We start from the raw sequence: 19,532 nt of genomic DNA on the forward strand, positions 1-19,532 counted from the left end.
GAAGGGAAGGGAAGGGAAGGGAAGGGAAGGGAAGGGAAGGGAAGGGAAGGGAAGGGAAGGGGTCTTGGCTCCAGTGTTGATCCAGCTGATGCGCCCAGACCTGTGGAGATACTTTTTTGTTGCCCTTGTAGAGTTAAGTTTTGTCGCCCTGGAAAGCTCAGCTTCTGAGCTTGCTGACATGGTTTTCTAAAGACTTTCCCAGGACAGTAACTGTAAACATAGATATGTGTGCATTCTTTCTGTTACACGTCTTCTGATGGGCATTTCTTATGGCCAGTGCAGTGAGAAAGTGTTATCCTGACCATCCAATCCCTGGCCATGGTCAGAAGCCTATAAATCCTGGGAAGGAAAATAAACTCTGCTCTTTTCTGCACCATACCTCAACCTGTGTTCGCGTGATCTATTGATCTTCAGCGGTAACAAAGTTTCATTCTAAGTAAATCAGTTAGCATGTGCAATTGGTTCTTCTAGACCTTTCTGGAAATGGAGGGTTTCAGGGAACTTGGGTGGTTTTGATCCTTAAAGTCCATGCCAGCTTCTTCACCTCACTCCGGTGCCAGTGCTGTACTGAGTTGTACATATCTCCAGGAGCCAAAACAAGGACATTTTTCCCAGAAAAGTGCTGCCTCACCTCCATATGCTCTCCCCTCTTCTCCAACAACATCTTGCTCTTTCTCACAGTGTATTATTTCCAACAATCCTTGGTTGGCTCCACCCTTATCAGTGCATATTAGCTCTTCAGGGCTTCTACAAGGGGAAGACACTTTTCACAAAGAAACAGCTTTTTTTTTGTAACAAAATAGTGTTTCTCCAAATTTGTTTTCAGTATGAACAACCATATCTTGACATGCTTCCAAACCTATTTGTGAAGAAGTAATTCTGGTTCACTTGTTAAAACTATAAGTCAGATTTGTTAAAAAATAAGAATTCACAAACTGCTCTAGGACTGGGTTGCTCAAAGGTTCATCAGCAACATTGAGCTTGTCTCTCCTATTGCAATATTGTTCCATTTCCCAGGACTTAGAATAGAGGTTACTTCTTTAAGGAGCTGTTAACAAGTTACAGATACTTCACTGGTCTTTAGGGAACTTTAAAATTCACTTCAACAGAGGATTTGATGCCTGGAGAATAAAATTAGAAAAAGAATAGGCTAAAACAGAATACACTAAGCCTGTTGGCAGAAGTGAAAAAGAAACAAAAACCTAAATCAAGCAAAAAAGCCCCAAGAAACTCCAACCACAGAAGGCCTCTAAGAAGAAGAAATAACCAAAAACAAGAGCTTGCATGAGGCACACATTTGTTCTTACACAGGGTTTATCATTCCCACAGAATTATTTCTTGCAATCAGAACCTGGGTTTGACTGCCAAATTAGACTAGCCTAGTTCCAAATGACAAATCTGGCAAACATCCTTCAGAGTCCTCCCTAGTACTGAGCTTTGCTGCATAAATCAGTGGGAGTCTGAGTGTATCCCTTGGCTGTCTGTGGTACATCACAGCAAACCTCTGAGGAAGTGCTACCAGAGAAAAAAAGCTGTCTACAGAGAAAGAAGCTGTCTACATCCAAGCACACTTCTGCAATTACAGCAAGACAAAGGATTATACACATTCACTTGATTTTCTGTGTTCCTGTGGTGTGAAGACCACAGAGTTAATAAACCAAAAGTAGTTTAATCACAAGTTTAAATCCCGCTTTAGGCATTAGCAGTTAGTTCAGGCCAAGGGAATTGTGGAAATGAGTTATGCTCCTGTCTACAGGTGTAAGCAAACAGCAAGTAGAGTGAAACCTGAATGCAAGTCATGTGAGGCACCTGAGATGTCTAAACTAATTCCCCTTGGAAAATACAGATTTGGGGTTAACTGTTCTTTGTAAGTGTCTCTCTTGATTTTAGTGGCAGTGTTCTTAACTTCAGCCTTAGTTTCTGAACTGCTTCTGGGCATGGATAAATGTTTTAAAGAATTTGTGGGCTTTCAACCGGTTTCAATAAACTTTATGACCACTTTTAGATATCTTTAGATAAAATAGTCTTATGTATTTAGAAATATTTATATTCTTTTCATGGCTAAAAGTTAACTATAAAAATGACCTACACTACTACAACACATTTTTATAATTACGTAAATTGTTCACAAAGTAAATTGGACTGATACTAATAAACTGAGTCAAATTCTATATACAGAGGACTTAAATGAATATTCCAGAAGCATTGCCTGCAGCAGACATGATTAAATAAGAATTTTCAGTTACATCTACTTAAAGGCCTTCCATTAATATTCGGAGCAAGTCTCCTCAAGACTTTCATTAACACAAACTTACCTTGGCCAATAGCAAAGGTGTACATATCTTTTTAAAATTGAATCTAACTTTATCTAAGAGATGGTAAAATTTTAAGTAATATTTTCAGTGGAAGACTTACAATCCTGTGATTTTATCAAAGTATTAAACAAATTTGTAAAAGAACATTCTCCACTTGCATTTAAGATGGTCCCAGGAAGTATGGAAGACAGTTGTAACAGCCCAGATCTCCACCTTAATGTAATTTTTCATGTCAGAAATTAACTCAGAAATCTTAAATGCTTCTCAGTCTATGCCATTGCCATCACTTTGAGTTCAAAAACTGTCCCATCAAACTCCCCAATCCTCTGCCTTGCCTGCATGATGACAGCTCTCTCTAGACTGGAGAGACAAGGCAAGGAAAACCATACAAGAAAAAAGGGCAGGAGGCAGGATGTCATTTAGCACATGGGAGGCTATCACTGCTCACCTATGTAAACTAGGATAACTAAAATATAAAACATCAAATAATTTAATGATTTCCTACTCTATCTTTTGAATTATTTACAGTATGAGAGTCAGGAGCTGAGGCCATAAGACAAAAACTAAGAAACAGAAGTGAAAATTAAGATACTAGGGTATCCTTTGACATAGGGTAGCCAAATGGGCTTGTCTAGATTTGGGCTAGATTCGTTTTTATCTCTTTGTTAATGAAACACAAGCAAATCTTGATAAAATCAGATTCATTCAACCCCTTTAGTAGAGAATACTATGCAAGGCAGCTGCATAATCTTTTTTAATAACTTAGCAATTTTAAAGTCCTGTAAGTTTCTTCTGTTTATCAGTAAATGGTGACAAGAGTGAAGCATCATTATATGGTTCATTCCAGATGTGTAAGTGGGCATAGACCAAAAATCCTGCTATAAATCAGATTCAATTAAGGATTGGATCTCACTTTTCTGTTGTAGCCAAGGGGTATGCTTTTGATGCCTTAAGAAATATTTAATCCATAATTAAGCCATAATTATGGGGAGCCATAATTTCCCCATCTTCCCCCATATTTCAGCTTCTCTTAAGTTAAAATATGTATTAAAATTTCTTCATAACTTTGACAGTTGAGAAGTTCATTTGACAATGATTTACAGAAAACCTATCAGCATTAAGAACAAGAACACCACAAGTCAGGAAAAATTAAAATAGAATATCCTTTACTATTAAAATAGCATAATGAGAAACCCCCCTGAAAACAGCTTCAACTTAATTTCTGCCTAAATAACACTGAAAAAATGTCAATATGGTTAATTTAAAAACTGAAACATTTTTAAACATATTAAAAAAATCCTTATCTAGAAACAAATTTTTGTCATTCCTTTTCTTACTGTTTTTCCTGAAATAAACTTTCTCCCACAGGACTGATCCCAGTTCCATTAATGACCTTTCCTTCTGCTGTGAGATTTGCTTATTTATGACATGGTTGTTGTCTCCTGTGCTGCTTGCAGGATGCTGCTGCTATATAGCTCCACTCCAGGATCTCACTGGAAAGAATGAACAAAAGAGAACTAAAAATTTAGTGGAAGTAAAGCACCTTAGTTTTTCTGGTAAGCATGGGAATTTGGTAAGTTTTTAAATTTAGAATGAAATTTTGAATTCACTAAGTGTATGCAGTTTTTTATGCTTTGGCATAAACTTCATTTGGGCCAGAATGTCACACCTGCTTTATGTGTCCTCCCCTTAGCAGCTATTGCTGTGAGTCAGGACTCAGTGGAGCCAGGATTTCACTCTAAACAGCAAGTATGACCAATGCTTCCTGTCATCCTCAGAGAGAGCACAATTAAGAAATAAATATACCAGAGAGAGACTGCTTGCTTGGATTATATGCCTTTATCTGTTAAATAGCCTTATGGTATCAGAAGTCTTATTACTACGTACAAACTTAGGCCCTTCTCAACTCTTTCTGAATAACAAAGATGGATTGAAGGAGCTTTTGCTTTATTTCATCTGTTTTTTGCTACAAAGCACTGTGGTTTTGTGGTAGGTGGGTTTTTTGTTTGGTTGGTTTGAATCTTTTTCTGGGACCATTCCTGCTCACTGACATCAATTAGCAAGCAGAATGCTTGGACAGTGGAAGCTGCACAATGGCAGTTACATGATCAATACCATATAAAGCAGTAGCACAGCTACACTACTACTACTTATCATTTCTTTCTGTTAAATCCCAACTTTTTTTAAGCCATCCCAGTATTTTGAAGCTATTGTTACCTCCCTTAAAATTTTTCAACTTTCCAAAATGCTGTATGAAGCTCAGTAAGGTCAGCTATTTGCTCCCACAAATAAAACCTTGTATTTGATTTCACTGTATCATCTTTCTCCTGGACAGTCTTAATCACCCTACAAAAATGGACATACCATTATTTCCTACTCAGTCATTTTCATATCAACAGCAAGCTGTTCACAATGTTTTCTAGACAAGGAAAGCAAAGCCTTGCACTCAACTCAATGATGTTTATCTAGCAGTAATGTGATAGTTTTGCAGCAAGCCAGCTGAGCAATTTCCAAATTTTAAGGGAATGTTCTAAGTACATGTGAGAACATTATTTTTCTGACAACTGGAAAACTGGAATGGGAAAAGTAGGATTGAAACAAATTTTGAAGTTGCTTAGCAATCTGCCTCATCTAACTTGTAACTGCTTATTTTTCAAAAACATTTGATTTATCACTACTATCAAGTAGGATAGTATGCTACTATCATTCAGAGCTGCTTTCTCTCATACAAAAATGTGCACTGAGACCTTGCTTGCAGACCTGCTTTACTTATAAAACCAGTCCAGTTTTAGTGGTAGGCATATGAATAGTCTCCAGTAGAGATATATTGAGAGAACCCCGTTGTGAAGGAGAATATTGCTAATAACAACAAAAATTAATGCTTTAAATTAATTTGGAAATCTATCCTTTAGATATCAGGTGTGTTTAAAGAAAGCGCTTGTATTTTCAACACATTGATGTAGTGTATTATTTGTTTGAATGATGCCAAAAATCAACACAACTAAAACCCAAATAGAATAAAACCTGATAACATCTGCAATGGCTAGGACTTCAAAGGTGATCAACATGAACAAAGATGATGGTGAATGTCATAAAAGTCATAATACAAATACTTACACATTGGAAAATATCTTAAATCAACTTGTAGTACGCTGGAAAATATCACACTCTGAGTATGCTACTTAAAAGAGCACAAAAATACAAATGAACTAATTTACAAAAGACCAACAAGTACATGTTGTAGAAAACAGGGTAAAACATACATGCTTGCTAGATGACATTTCCATTACAACATTATAGGTAACATTCTAGAGTCCACACAATGGAGATCACGTGCAAATGTGGACAAGTGGAACTGATACCTTATCTAACAACAAACCGAAAATCAACTGATTACACCAGCTAAGGCAGGGGGAAATTTAAGCAATGTCTACAACAGAATGACTTTACCAGTGTAAGAGTGCTGGTGTGATGTGCTACAGAAATAGTAATCAGCAGCAGGTAGTGAAGCAAGTCAGGGCTTGAAGGCCTCCAAGGAGAGAGGCTACATCTCTGCAGACATCCTGCTCCTCTGTTTGACTGTCCTCATGGTGAAAAGATTTCTCTTCATATCCAGTTGGAACCTCTCTCATTTCTGATTGTGCCCAGCTGCCACCCTCCCATTGTGTACTTGAGAACCATTGAGCTTCATTTTTCTCAATGACCTTGCCCTGTCTGTAGGTTGCTATTAGGTGTCCTGAAGACTTTTCTGTAATAATCAAAGACCATTCCCATGCCAAAAAATACTCTCCTGTAATAGGAAGTATGCTGTGACAAGCAGAAAGCAAACAGTGTCTTCTTTGCAGACTGTACTTGCTCTACATCTTTTATGCAGCCAGCATGGAAAAACCAGGAAAATGTTAGCCAGAAAATGATGGCCAAAAAAATTTGACTACCAACACATCTGGGCACGTATTTTCAACTCTTCTTCATACGGGATTCCCACCAGGGTTTTCCTTCTTGGAGTGACTAAAAACTTGCTTTGTGGGATATTTTGATGTTTGCTTCTACAGAAAGTAAGGCCTGTGCACCTGGTTCTTTTGGGCACTGTTCCTTCCTCTGGTTAAAACTTCGGAGACATTGTAGCAAGCAGTTACCTTAAATAGAGCAAAATTTCTTATGGACTTGTTTAATTTGGTGACTATAAGAAAGCAAATAATGACCCAGTGAAAAAACAAAAGTGGCAGGGTTTCTAAAATCAAAGCAAATATACACACAAAATAAATACAAGCACATAATCATTTAAGTGAATACCTGCCATGCATCGTTTTACAAAACAATATGTGCATTTCTAGTATTTTGCACAGAAAATTACTGTCTGTATCACTTTTATTTTGTGCCAAAAAAAATGGGGACAGAATCTGGCAAATTAACCGAGCACTTTCATGACAAAGCAAAATAGTTGCTGGAATAAGGGAGGGAGAACAGTCACTGGGATCTGTTAATACATAGAAGAAATACAGGACTGTACAAACTCCTATTTGTGTGTCTGTCATGTAACAAATAAGAGACCAACAGAGACTGGAAGATGAAGGTGAAAAGATCAACAGGACCATGTTTATTATGATTTTCTATCTGCTCTTGAATTACCATGTTCATCAGGGTTCAGAAAGGAAATTCTGTGGTTGCAAATACTGGAAAGAATGTTTTAGGTAAGTTAGTCATACATTAATAGAAAATAATTCTGTCTTGAATATATGGTAAAGAAATAGCAGAGTTCAGGTAAGCTCTAGCTGTGCATATCTAGAGAAATGGAAATTTTTGTGATGGCATAGAATCATATGCTTCAATGCTTTGGAAAGCAATGGTGCCATCAATAGTGACTGAGCTTGATAAAAAAAGTAAGATTTGGAACAATCCCTCTTAGTTTTGAAAAATTTGATTTAAAACTGATACATACTTAACTTCAAAAAGATAAATCATTTATATATTACACACCATCTCCCGAAGTTCTTGCTATGCTAAAACTTCTGCGGAAAAGCGAAATTCCTCCAAGTAAAGTTTAGGAGATTTGCTCTCCCGAGATCTCTGGCAAATCCCCGGCACGGAAACGACTCTGGAGAACTGCGCCGCGGGAGCCCTCTGGTGGCCAAGAGCGGAAAATGCCCCGGATCGCCCGGCGTCTGTCACTTAAACGGGATTCCTACGCCTAAATTGCTGCCGTTGGCAATTGTAAGTTGACTAAAAACTATTTATTTGGGTCACCGATTAAAAAATAATGAGTTTCGATATCACTATTCCTCTATTAATACCATCTGTTTCCCTTACCTCCTTCAATGATTATTCAGCTGCAGCCCAAAGAGGAAAGCAGTTCACCTGCAGGAAGTAATGAAACAGGAAGAGTACCTTAAACTGAATCCTTGTCAGGTATTACTGTGACATGGATCCACCCCTGCTGTTTGCTTTACTGGGTACAGGGAACAGTAAGCCTTAGTGGTAGCATGAAGCCCTAGCATTCTTTTGGGTCTTGTAGAACATTATACAAGCCAGAACTTTCAATACTGAATCAAGACTCTAAGATTGCTCCTCACTATGTACATACACATGCCTGGCTCTGCACAGTTGGTTTAGAATCATAGAATGGTTTGGGTGTGAAGGTGACCTTAAAGGTCATCTAGCTCCTGTCATCCTGCCATGGACAGGGACACCTTGCACTAGACCAAGTTGCTCAAAGTTCCATCCAACCTGGTCTTGGACGCTGCCAGCACTGTGGCATCCACATCTTCTCTAGGAAACCTGTTTTCTAGCACCAGAATCAGTTCATTTGACTTCATGTGTTTAAAGCTTTTGTCTCAGGTTACAGGCATATACAGAGCAGTGTTTGCATCCGTGTTCACTGAAAACTAACTGATAAATGATCCACGTCGTTACAGAGCATTCATTTTAGATAGGACAGAAATAGCAGAAAGTAGAATAATTTGCTCTTCTGTGAAGTCAAAACTACAGAGGTAACTACTGCTATGCCACTTTTGATCAAAAAGATCTTAATGATAATACTTCACAGTCAGCAGCCGTAATCTCATGCTATTCTTCCTCTCTAGGATATTGCTTTGTACTACTGCCCTACTATCCAATTTCTGGTGTAATTGCTGAGAATAATGTTTTTCTTTGCATTCTCTAAAATCTTATCTTCTGTCTAAATACAGTTGCTGTGCCAACGGCATAAATCACTGATGTGTTCAGGTTGGAAGTGATTCTTTGGCATCTTGTCCAACCTCATGCTCAAAACAAGGTCACAATGAATCCAGACCAGCTTGCTCAAGGTTTCATCAGTCAAATTTTGTAAACCTTCAAGAATAGATGTCGCAAATCCTATCTGGGCTATTTTCTCCACTGTTAATTATCCTTACACCTTTATTCCCCCATATATTCAGTCCTCCTATTTTAATGTATGCCTACTGTCACTTCTCCTGCTGTGCCCTACTGACTCCATTGTCTGTCCAGCCTCCCTGCCAGCCTGCTGTTTGGGACCCACAGCCATCTCTTCTGTGGGCTGAACAAGCCCAGCTCCCTCAGCTCTCCACACAAAACAAGTACTACACAGTCCAACACCCTGGTGACCCTCCTCTGGACCCACTCCAGTTTATGTCTGTTTCTTGAACTGAGAAAATTAGATTCATCAACTCTCTCTTGGAAGAGAGAATGGAAGCATTAAGCCTACTTTTTCCCCTGTTCTGAAATTACAGGCAACTTCTTGTGCTCCTGGGTATGGGCTTAAGTCCTATTTTGAGAGATGAGGCTTACCTGTTTGTAGTGTTCATTATAATATAAAAATAAGCTCTTCTATGCTTCTAGACAGCCCTTGATGCCCAGGATTCTTTATGCAGTCCATATGCTGGCTTTAAATAATGTAGATGGCTTTGAATCAGTCTTCTGAGCCAGAAGAAATTCACCTTTATCATGAAGATTATCCTCTAACACCATCAAATTGACAAACCCCAGCCTTTGTTGATGTCCTAAAACAGGCATACTGAGCTGAACTATCTGAAACATAGTAAGAGAGATGACTGAAAGACTGTACAGATTCCTATATTGACCTTTTAATGCCAAAACAAACCTTTAGGAAAACAGAGAAAGCTTAACAATCTCCCCTTGCAAATCCTGTCCATTCTGGCACTCCCCTGCTTAGGGGCCTTCTGAGCTGGAGGCTGCTTCTCTGCACTAGTGCTTAATACTGCTTGACAGACCTCTCATCCATGAATTTCTCTATTAATTTTTAACCTATGCATACTTGGTATTCAAATCATCCTATGTTAAGAGTAACTTTTTGATTAAATTTTACTAAGTACTCTCTTTCTAAGTCTGCTGCTTGTTGATTTATTTTGTGCCCATTTTCTTTTGATATGAGCATAACTAATTATTCTCTATTCTCTGTTCCTTGTGGGTCAGAACCTTTAAAATTCTATCACTTCTTCTTGAGAGCATCTTTTCCAAGATGGTGATTCCAAATTACATTCTTTTTTCTGTGCACAAGAAGGTACTCCTCACTTTGCTCACACCCTAAACTATGAAAAATTCTGTGTAACTTTTTGACACAGACATAAAAGCAGGTCACTGCCCATGGAGCATAATGATGATTACACTATGCCCTTTCCAGTAGTATCAATACTTAGCTAAATTTAGTGGCAGCTTTTCCATTAAATTGAAAGGGTCAGAATTTAATCTATTGTTTTGCTTACTTTCCATCTTGTTTCTTCAGTGCATCCTGGGAAGATCTCCAAACATTTTCCTTCCATGTTTATGCCTTGGCTGCAATTTTCCCATGTACTAAAGACTAGCAGTATCTTTGCAGAAAGTTTCATGGGAAAACAACAGCCACACTCCTTTTTGTTGTGGGAATGTTCACACACTTCTGTTGTGGAAGTGCATGTTACTTTTGTTCTTAACACTTCATGCAGAACTATAATTTGCATTCAGAAAAGCTTTTAGTTATTGATTTCAGAAAAAAAAAAAAAGAAAAAAATAAATTGAGAACCTTGAAGGTTCTGATTGTTTTTGCAACCCTTCTTAAAGAAAGTAACTTACACTCTCTATGTCCTGGAGAAATGAATCACATCTTCTGCCCTCAGACTCCTTTTTAAAAATTCTGGTTTTGTTCAAGTAAACAAACCAAGGAACCATGAATAAAAAGGAAACTCCATAAACATTACCATGCAGTTTTTAATAATTCATGAAAAGAAAACCACTCAAAATTCTTCCATAGATTAATTCTAAATTTCTGACTCAACTTTTTATTTTTATTTGCATGTTGCAACCTCTAGGAGGACAACCTCTGTTCCAAAATAAATAAGAATTTTAAAAAAACCCTTTACTCTTCTTCAATACCACCACAACAAGAAAAAACACACATCTTAGTGCACAGATTAGCTATTCCTCTCCACCTTGAGACAGCTCTGTGCTTTCATAAGGAATCTACTAGTTGCAAACTATGCCAGTTTTAATTTTTCTTTAGAAATTCACGTTTTAGGGACTTTGCCATTTTAAGTACTTCAGTTATTATATATATTGATTATACAAAGTTATATCAATTATTTAAATAAATTATTTAATGGAATTTATTATAAAATTCTGGTTGAGGAGGACTAATTTTTTTTCCCTAAATAGACACAAAAAGTGAACTGATGGCACAGAAAGTCTATCTTTAGCCTCCAAAAATGGTGATTCAGCCTTTGACATTGGCTAGCCAAAAAACAATGTGCCAGTGCTGACGTGTATGCTGGGGAGAACACCAGTGTATGCTAAGCCATTTCATGTACTTTTTCCCTCAATTCCACTAAATATTGAGAAAACCTTATTCCCAACCCAATGTGATTACCTGTTTTCCTCATCATGATATCATTGCTTCTTTTGAAAACTGTTTTTTTTCCCTATTCTTACCCAAAATAAGGACTGAGCTGATTTAAACCAAGTTAAAGTCAAATGGAAATTTTCATAAGGTTCATAAAACCTTGTCCCTATTTTAATGTAAATGTTGAGTCACTGATACATCAGTGTATACTACTGATTTTGAAAAATGTTTAAAGAGAAAATGAGGTTTCTCTTAGTGGAAAAGAATGATAGACTGCACTAAATCCAAGCACTCTGAAAACATAGATATGACTGAGGATCTTGAACCTAGGTAACATTTTAGCTTAGGGAACCAATACAAGCAGCAAAGATGTGAAGGTGGCATCTACATTAAGCTAGTGATAAATGACATCCAAGTTTGTGGGTACAGCATAAAATCAAACTTGTAGTGTGAAAATTAACTATTAACGGTGTTTATGAAGAAATCCAAGCTGTGCTACTGGTTAAATAAGACTAAGTAAGCACTGAAGTACAGTACGGAAATGAGATGCATGACACACCAATCTCAGAAATCTAGCTTGGTCTGCAGTAGTGGTAAATGAGCTACAGCTTCACATCAAACAAAAGTCATTTCAAGAAGTTACAGTCAATTTTTTTCACAGAAGTTGAAGCATTTAAAATAAAGTTGTTATTATTCCCAATGGTTAATTGTGTGTATTTGGAGAGTACTAGGTCCAGAGTACTCCCTGCCATCGGGTTTACTGGTTTTACTGGATTCAGCCACATAACACAAAGAATAATTATACCTTGAAGTATAAGACCATGACACATTTTGTCAAATATTGCTAAACCCATTTTCACTATCTTCTCTTCTAACATGAGAAAAAAAAATAAAAATAGAACAAGTTGAGTTAATAAGGGAATTTTAAAATATGGCATTGTCACTAGCCCACATGCTTTCAGCCCGCTTAAAACTTGGGGGATTATCAAGTGGTGACATGAGGAGCTCAGTCAAGTGAGAAGGAGCACCTGCTCCCTGTTGGTATGTACACTATCTAGCTCAAGTATGATTCTAATCCCTTGTCCTGGTCAAAATGAAGATGGTGTCTTGTTTCATGCACTTTAATTTCTATAATACCAATCATCTTCTTTCTCTGTCCTTTTACCACATGAATACTTTAGTAAAAGTAAATTCCACAAGTTATGAAGTAGCATCTAAGACATTTTCTATAGTTTGGATTTATTTCCTATATACATAAGAATTACTATAACACTTCTTTTTAGCAAAGATTTTATTTCATAAACAATATAATTAAAGTTTATTTTAAAATTATGTATTTCTTTATAACACAAAATTTTTGTAATCCCTTTTTTTTGGCATTGTGCAACCATCTTGTGTGGGAAAGAGAATGGTATGTAGGGAAGTCCACTGATATCTTTATTTTTTCACACTATGGCTGCTACCACCACAATGCCTATCAGATTCTGTTGAGGAATACAGTAAGAGCACTCTCTTCTTACTTATTCTATTTTCATTCACACATTATCACAATGACTTGCAAAAATCCTCCCTGTTTTTTTATGTACAGTAAAAATTTTTAAAGAGACAATTATTTAGCTTGCAGTTATCAACTCCTGCTACAAACGTGCCCAGAAAACCCTTACAGAAATCACTTTTTATACTCTTCTCACTCTTGACTCCATACATGATGCCCCACACAAGTACTTCACTACCACTCTTTAGTGCATTCACTCATCTTGCTGCACACGATGGCACCCTGATGATAAAAGCTTTTATTAGCGAGAGCAAAGAAGCACGAAAGAGCACAAGACAAATGTCTGTGTGTAGGCACAAAAAGGTGCACATCCACTACTGAAGTGTAGGAGAGAACAGCACAACAGGGACAACTACTGAGATCTTTCTATACGCCATGCTAGCTTAACCTGGCTGTTGGAAACACAGCACTGGTGTACAGCACTGCAACCAACACTAGCACTGCTGACCACGAGGATCCCAAGCACTCAAAGTGGCACCACACTATCTTTCAGCTTGTAGGTGATCAATAACTTTGGTATTAAGGATGCTACTTCACTGGCTGGCTCATACCACAACCATCTACCTTCTCTCAAGCACTAAGTCTCTGCAGAAAAAAGTACATTTATTCTCACCTCCTATTTGTACAGAGTGGAAGTATTTCTTCTGTGCTGGTGAGAAGTTGCCTCACTTCTTATTTCTTGGCCCATGGTCTCACATTGATTAGTCTTACTGACACACTGCCTTATGTAGTTTTGTTCTGTCCTTGCTCATTTTCACCCCATGACATAACACTGCAATTGAGTAAAATGCAGGTAGGCTTGGGACACTACATCCAGCCATCCTAGAAGCTGTCTACAGTGACTGAGAAACACAAACACGGCCCTGATATGCCAAGGAACATCTAACCAATGTATCCTCAAGGGTAGTGCTGTCAATAGACATGTACTCAGAAATCTGATCACAAATTTATCCGTGAGCACTCTCTTACATAAAGAGCTGTGTGAATACAGGCATGAAAAATGTTAGTCTTAAGTTCCTCAGGAATAGTAACAATGGGTGAAATGCCTCCTCACTAGAGTCAACACATCAACTGAATGCCATTTTTAAGACATGTTTATAGGAGTTTTGTTGGCATAATGTGTAGACAAAGGTCATTACTTGAACATTTTAAAAAATTTTAAAAAACTACTAGGACAAAAAAAGATTTTTTTGTGTACTTGACATCTGCAATGTTCCACCCAATGGTAAAAAAAATAAATTAAATCAATCCTCTGGATTTTGTTTGTAGATAATTCTTCAGATAAAGATTTGATGATTTTACTAAAATAAGAGATAAAATTGTTTGAATTTATAAACTCTGAACTTTAAGGAATAAGAAAAAACATTCAGAATGCTAGTGGTGACATGATATTGAAAAAAACCAAACACATTCAGATACCATAGTGGCAACATAAGAAAAACCTCCATTTTGCCTGCACTGTACCTAAAAGCACTACTTCCTTTCTAACAAAAATTGAAAATCTTCCTTTATTAATTACAGTAATCATTTTACACACAGGAACATGACATTTTTTACTGAAACCTAGAAAACCTTGCCCACTTCCCAATTAAAACTAGGTTATCAACCATATTTACGAAAAAACAATAGATGTGACAGAATGATGGCAATTTCTTTAATATTATCATTTACTGCAAAAATGTAAAGTAAAAGATTCAAAGATTGGATTTTTCTGTTAGAGGAAACTATAATTTTGGGCAGTTGACTTTTTAAAAATCTTTGTTAAACTATATGAACTCAGCTGTTTAGAATGAAAAAGATTTTTGATCATGCTGAAGTACACTTACAGCTTATTTACTATAGCAAGTTAAATATTCATGTTACCATTTGTGTCAAAACAAAAAGAATTGTGGTAGCATAGAGCTATAGCATTTATTTTTTTAGTTTTAACAGCAGCCTTAATTCTTAAACAGTTACAGGTCCCTGATGTTTGGTATATCAATATTTTATTCGGAAAGGTGTGGTGTACAAAACATAAAAACTTTATATACTCCAAAGGCAAATTACTTCCCTTCCCTCTTGGGAATAGTTTATTTTTAATGTAGTTCTTCGAGGGTTTTAATTCTTCATGGGTTCTTAGGCAATTCTGAATTACAACATACATATTTAATAGTAATGACATCCAGGGCAATGTTTCATGTGGTGGAGATAATACAAAAATATACAAAGGGAAAACCCTAAACCTCCAACAACTAAAAGGACATACAATATTTGTTTACTGACCTGTAACTAATTATAGTTATATAATATCTGCCACTTTTCTTATCAGACTACAAGCTCATCTGGATTGTCATGAACTATCCACTTAGCTCATGAGCTGCACAGACACTGTACAGCCACCTGCTTGCTGCCCCTGGCCTCACACCGAACAAAACACAGCACAAACACCTGCTGCTCCAGAATGAGCCTCCCAAACAATACCACTTCTCCACCAGCAGACCCTTCCTTGCAATGCTACAAGCTCACTTAAAAACTGAACCCACAGCCCACCATCCAGCCACCTTGTGAATATTCATTTCATTTTGCTTCCACCTGCATTGTTCTCACAGTAACTTAATATATGGCACAGGTATTTTCCCTGCAAGCAACATTTACCTCCATGAGTCAACACAGTCCCTGCAGGTACCTACCTGCAAGGTTTACAAGCTCTCCAGAACCCTCCTCAGCTCCATTATTACTCGTTTCATGAATGCTGCCCTGTGACAGTGCCTTCCACACTGCTCTGACAACAAATAGAAATACAGCATGTATCCACTGCTCTGAGGCAAAGCTTCTGTTTCTCCTGTCCTCCCAAACACATAGTTCCCTTTATTGCAGAGCTGCAAGTCTATCTGAACTCCTGCTGCCCCAACCACCCCACACATAGCTTGTGAGTGCTGTCACAACACTGTCTCAGCAAATTGAAGCCCAGAAAACTTATCAGCCACTTTGTCACAAAGCTTTTCCACCACACACACCATCGAGTACACTTTCCTGCGAGAACTTGTCCACCTGAGCATACACTTCAGAAGCCCTGGATATGGCTCACCATATAGCAACACCATACACTATCGTCCCATATAAATGCTCCCTCATACAAATTAAGTCTTAGCAGAGGCAAAGACCTGTCTGGGATGAGGCTCTCACAGCCCCTTCATCAACAGATGTCTCCAGGCTGGGAGCCTACAAGAAGTCCTTCCATTTACCTGGCCACACACATGGTTCACAAACACTGTTGATACCAGGAGCTTCCATCACCCCCACTGGCCTCAGCATCTGGAAGTTCATCCCTCCCAGGCTGAGCTCCCTCAGCCCATGAATCTCTTTTCACAAGGCTACAAACAAAAGAGTCTGAATTTCAATCTCCTACTCGGCACAAGTACTTTTGTTCTCATAGCAAACAGAAACACAGAAAACATATCCATTGTTTCAGGACATGAATGTGGCCATCCTTGCCTGCTTAGGTCTCTTGAGCCCCTTGTACCGAGGCTGAGGAACCTGCAAGGCACATGAACATTTCCACCCCTGAGCTGCCTGTGCACGCAGCAGACACCCGGCACAGCAGCCCAGGCTCCGGACAGGGCCCAGGCTATCCCCGGGCACTCCTGCAGGCAGACCCCTTTGCACCCAACCTTACGGCCTTAAACTGAGACAGAGGAGATTCAGATTGGATATTGAGAAAAATTTCACTGTTAGGGTGCTCAGGCACTGCAGTAGGTTGCCCATGGAAGTGATGGAGTTCCCATGCCTGGGGGTGCAGCAAGAGTTGTCCGGATCTGGTGCTGGGTGACGATTTAGAGGTTTCGGGGTCACAGTGGCAAGTGCCGGGCAGATGATTGGACTGGACGATTTTAAAAGGTTTCTTCCAACCTTGATGATTCCATGACTGTATGCATGCAGCGCTTAGAGCAAAGTAGAGACTAAGACACGTGGCAGCACCTTGCAGATAAGGGTCTCCCACTCCCCGTGCCAACAAATCCACACTCTCAGGAACACGGGCTGCATAAAGTACCTCCTGACCCGCCACCCGTCCCGGCCTGCGGCTGCCCTCACAGCGGGCACGGCGTCCCGAAGCGAGGCTTCCCATCAGACCGCGACCCTGCCCGAAGTTTGGCACTGTCGCGGTTAAATGGAGCCCGGGGCAGAGGCACCGCGGTGCGGGGCTCCCGCACACCTTCCCCGCACATCCCTCCGGGAGCGGCCCCGAGCCGCCCGCACCTCCCGCACACCCGTCCGGCGCCTCCGGGCGCTGCAGGCAACGCAGGGAGATGGTTTAAGGTACTTTTAGAGCAAGAAGGAACGACAAAAGGATTGAAAGTTCTTGATAACTCTTAGCGCACCTTCTGCCTTTCCTCAAACCCCCTTCCTCCCCTCCCGCTGTCGCTCAGGCAAGAGTCCCCGCGGACCGAGCGCTGCCCTGTCGCAGACTCTCGGCCCCGGGAGGAAAGGACAGGCGAACCCTTCTCGGGAGCAAGAGGTGAGGACAGCTCTCCATCACGCCGACTCCCCTTTCCTGCCCCCCGATGGCTGCGCTCTGCCACGGGACGGCCCGGGGGGCTCCCGAGGCGGCGGCAGCTCCCCTGCCAGCAGCGCAGGCGGCAGCGGCGGGGCGGCCGCGTGACGTCACGGGCGTGGGGCGGTTGCCGCGGTGACGCGCGCCCGCCGCGCCTTAAGCACCGCCTCAGCGGGGTGGCCGCGCTCCCGCTGACGGAAATGAAGATGGCGGCGGCGGCGTCTGACCTGCTGACGGGATGGTGCCTCTTCGGCCTGGCGCTGCTGGTGAGAGGCGGCTCTCCCGCCCTGCGGCGGCTTTCTCATGCATCCCTTTCCCTTCCCTGGGCCGGCTGCTACTCCTTCTTCGGCCGCTCGCTGTTCCAGTACTAGCCATCCCTCCCGGTCTCCTCGCCCGTGCCCCTGAGCCTGCCCCGGCCGCGAGCGCTTCCCTGCGGCTCCCGCGGGTGCCTCGGCGCTGGTGCCGCAGGGCAGGGCAGAGCAGAGCTCCGAGCTGCGAGCGGGGGCTGCCCTGCCCTCCTGCCCGGCGAGCCGCGCTGTTTGTGTTTTCGCGTGTTCTGTCTGTGAGCGCTGGTGTTGCTCAAGCTGCTCTTGAGGAAAAGTGACTTTGGTGTGGTCAGTATAATGCTGGTGCTGAGTGTTCAGGTAAAAGGTGTGTTGATGCTATGCCAGTCATCCATATAGGGTCTAACATCAATACCTGCTTGCTGACATTGTTATTATACAACTCACAAGTGTTTTTCCCTGTGTATTTCAGGCCATTCTAATTTTCTGCTGGGTTTATGTTCGCAAGTATCAGAGTCGGCGGGAAAGTGAAGTGATTTCTACCATAACAGCAATTTTTGCCTTGGCTGTTGCTCTTATCACATCAGCGCTTCTGCCAGTGGACATATTTTTGGTCTCATACATGAAAAACCAAAATGGTACATTTAAGGTATGGACTTTCAAAAATGTTAATTGCCTCTTCAAAGCAAACACTTGTGTTGCAAAAGAATGCTCTCGGGTTGTCAAAGTGTTTGAAACCACTGCTAAGACCTGTTTTAGTGTCTTGACTTTTGTCAAAGCTGGGTACTTGTACTGTGCATAAAACACTCATGTCTGGTATTTGAACTGGATTTCAGTTTTGACTTTTATTCTTTCTCAGATATTCTGCCCATTTTCAAATGCTTGTTCCTTTTGTCATGCATAAGAGTAAATATAGTGTCCTGAAGATATAAATAAATTGCTTAAACGTTGCTGTTTAGAGTATTGTGATGGGACATTGTAGAATCAAATCTTACAATTTTGTTCAAAAATAGACTGTATTGCCCCTTTGTAATTTAGGATTATTTTAATTGTCTTTTTTATCAGTAAAAATTTGAAACATTTAAGGATTTATAAAGATTTACTATGCTAATATACCTATAATGTAAAGCCTGAATTAATAAGCATTTTGAAACCTGCAGAAACCCTTGGTGGAAGGGAATGCAGTATCTCTTCTTGGCTGATAAAGCCTTAACTGAACTACTGCATTTATAAACTGTAGGGGGTTGCTGTAAAAAATGACTTCCTCATGAGATGACTGCTTGCTGTCATATGCTCTAAGCATTTCTGTAAGAGAGCTTCCAAATGCTTCAAATACTACTTTAATTTTCAAGAAGAGTTCTTGAAGGTATTGACCCTGTGTCTTTGTGAGGACATTGAGAGTAATAAGAGGTCAAACTGAAGTGTGTAGCTAACTTGAATAGCAACTTACTTGAGTTTAGAGCCTCACTGGATCTATAGTTAAAGTTATAATCCTGAAAAAAATAGGGTGGGAGAAAAGTAAATGCTTGCACACCAGACTGTATTCCCTTCCAGCTCTACTTCCAAAGGAAGATATAGGTCTTGCCAGGTCTGTGTAATGCTTCAAAACTAACTTGCAGCCAATACAGTGATTTTTCGCACTTGAGAATAGCTATGGTGTGGTTTTTTTTATCTTTATTGTTCAGGGTTAATACAGAATAAATTAAGCTGTTACTCAATATTAGTTTGAAAAGTTTGTGTTTTCAGACCTTGCTTGTTTAGAATTAAAGTGAATACAGAAGATGGAAGAGGTCTTTCATATGTCAGGGCTCTAGCAATTCAGTGAAAATGATATTCTTAAATACACTGAGCCTCACTAGAGAAAAAACCATGATGCAACTAGGTCCAGCTGAAAACTGCACATCTACTGGGGACTAAGCGGAATTTGCAATTGCAAAGGACACATTTTTGCTTATGTGTACCTTGCCTGATTAGAAACAAACCTGTGAAAACAGGTCATCAAAGGTGGTCTCATGCAGTC

At 39.9% G+C, this 19,532-nt stretch overlaps 1 protein-coding gene across 2 annotated transcripts in view; it reads left to right on the forward strand.

Annotated features, from left to right (window-relative positions):
* The first annotated feature begins 17,383 nt into the window (after positions 1-17,383).
* The window catches only part of LMBRD1 (LMBR1 domain containing 1), a 69,232-nt gene continuing 67,083 nt past the window's right edge, over positions 17,384-19,532 (forward strand). For both annotated transcript variants that reach the window (XM_015622593.1, XM_015622594.1), the window contains exons 1-2: positions 17,384-17,494; positions 17,985-18,161. In XM_015622593.1, coding sequence (XP_015478079.1) covers positions 17,429-17,494; positions 17,985-18,161 — 243 coding nt within the window. In that variant the 5' untranslated portion in view covers positions 17,384-17,428. The remainder of the gene's footprint in view (positions 17,495-17,984; positions 18,162-19,532) is intronic.

This window comes from Parus major, chromosome 3, assembly GCF_001522545.3.
Source record: "Parus major isolate Abel chromosome 3, Parus_major1.1, whole genome shotgun sequence".
In the NCBI taxonomy this organism is placed as follows: Eukaryota; Metazoa; Chordata; class Aves; order Passeriformes; family Paridae; genus Parus; species Parus major.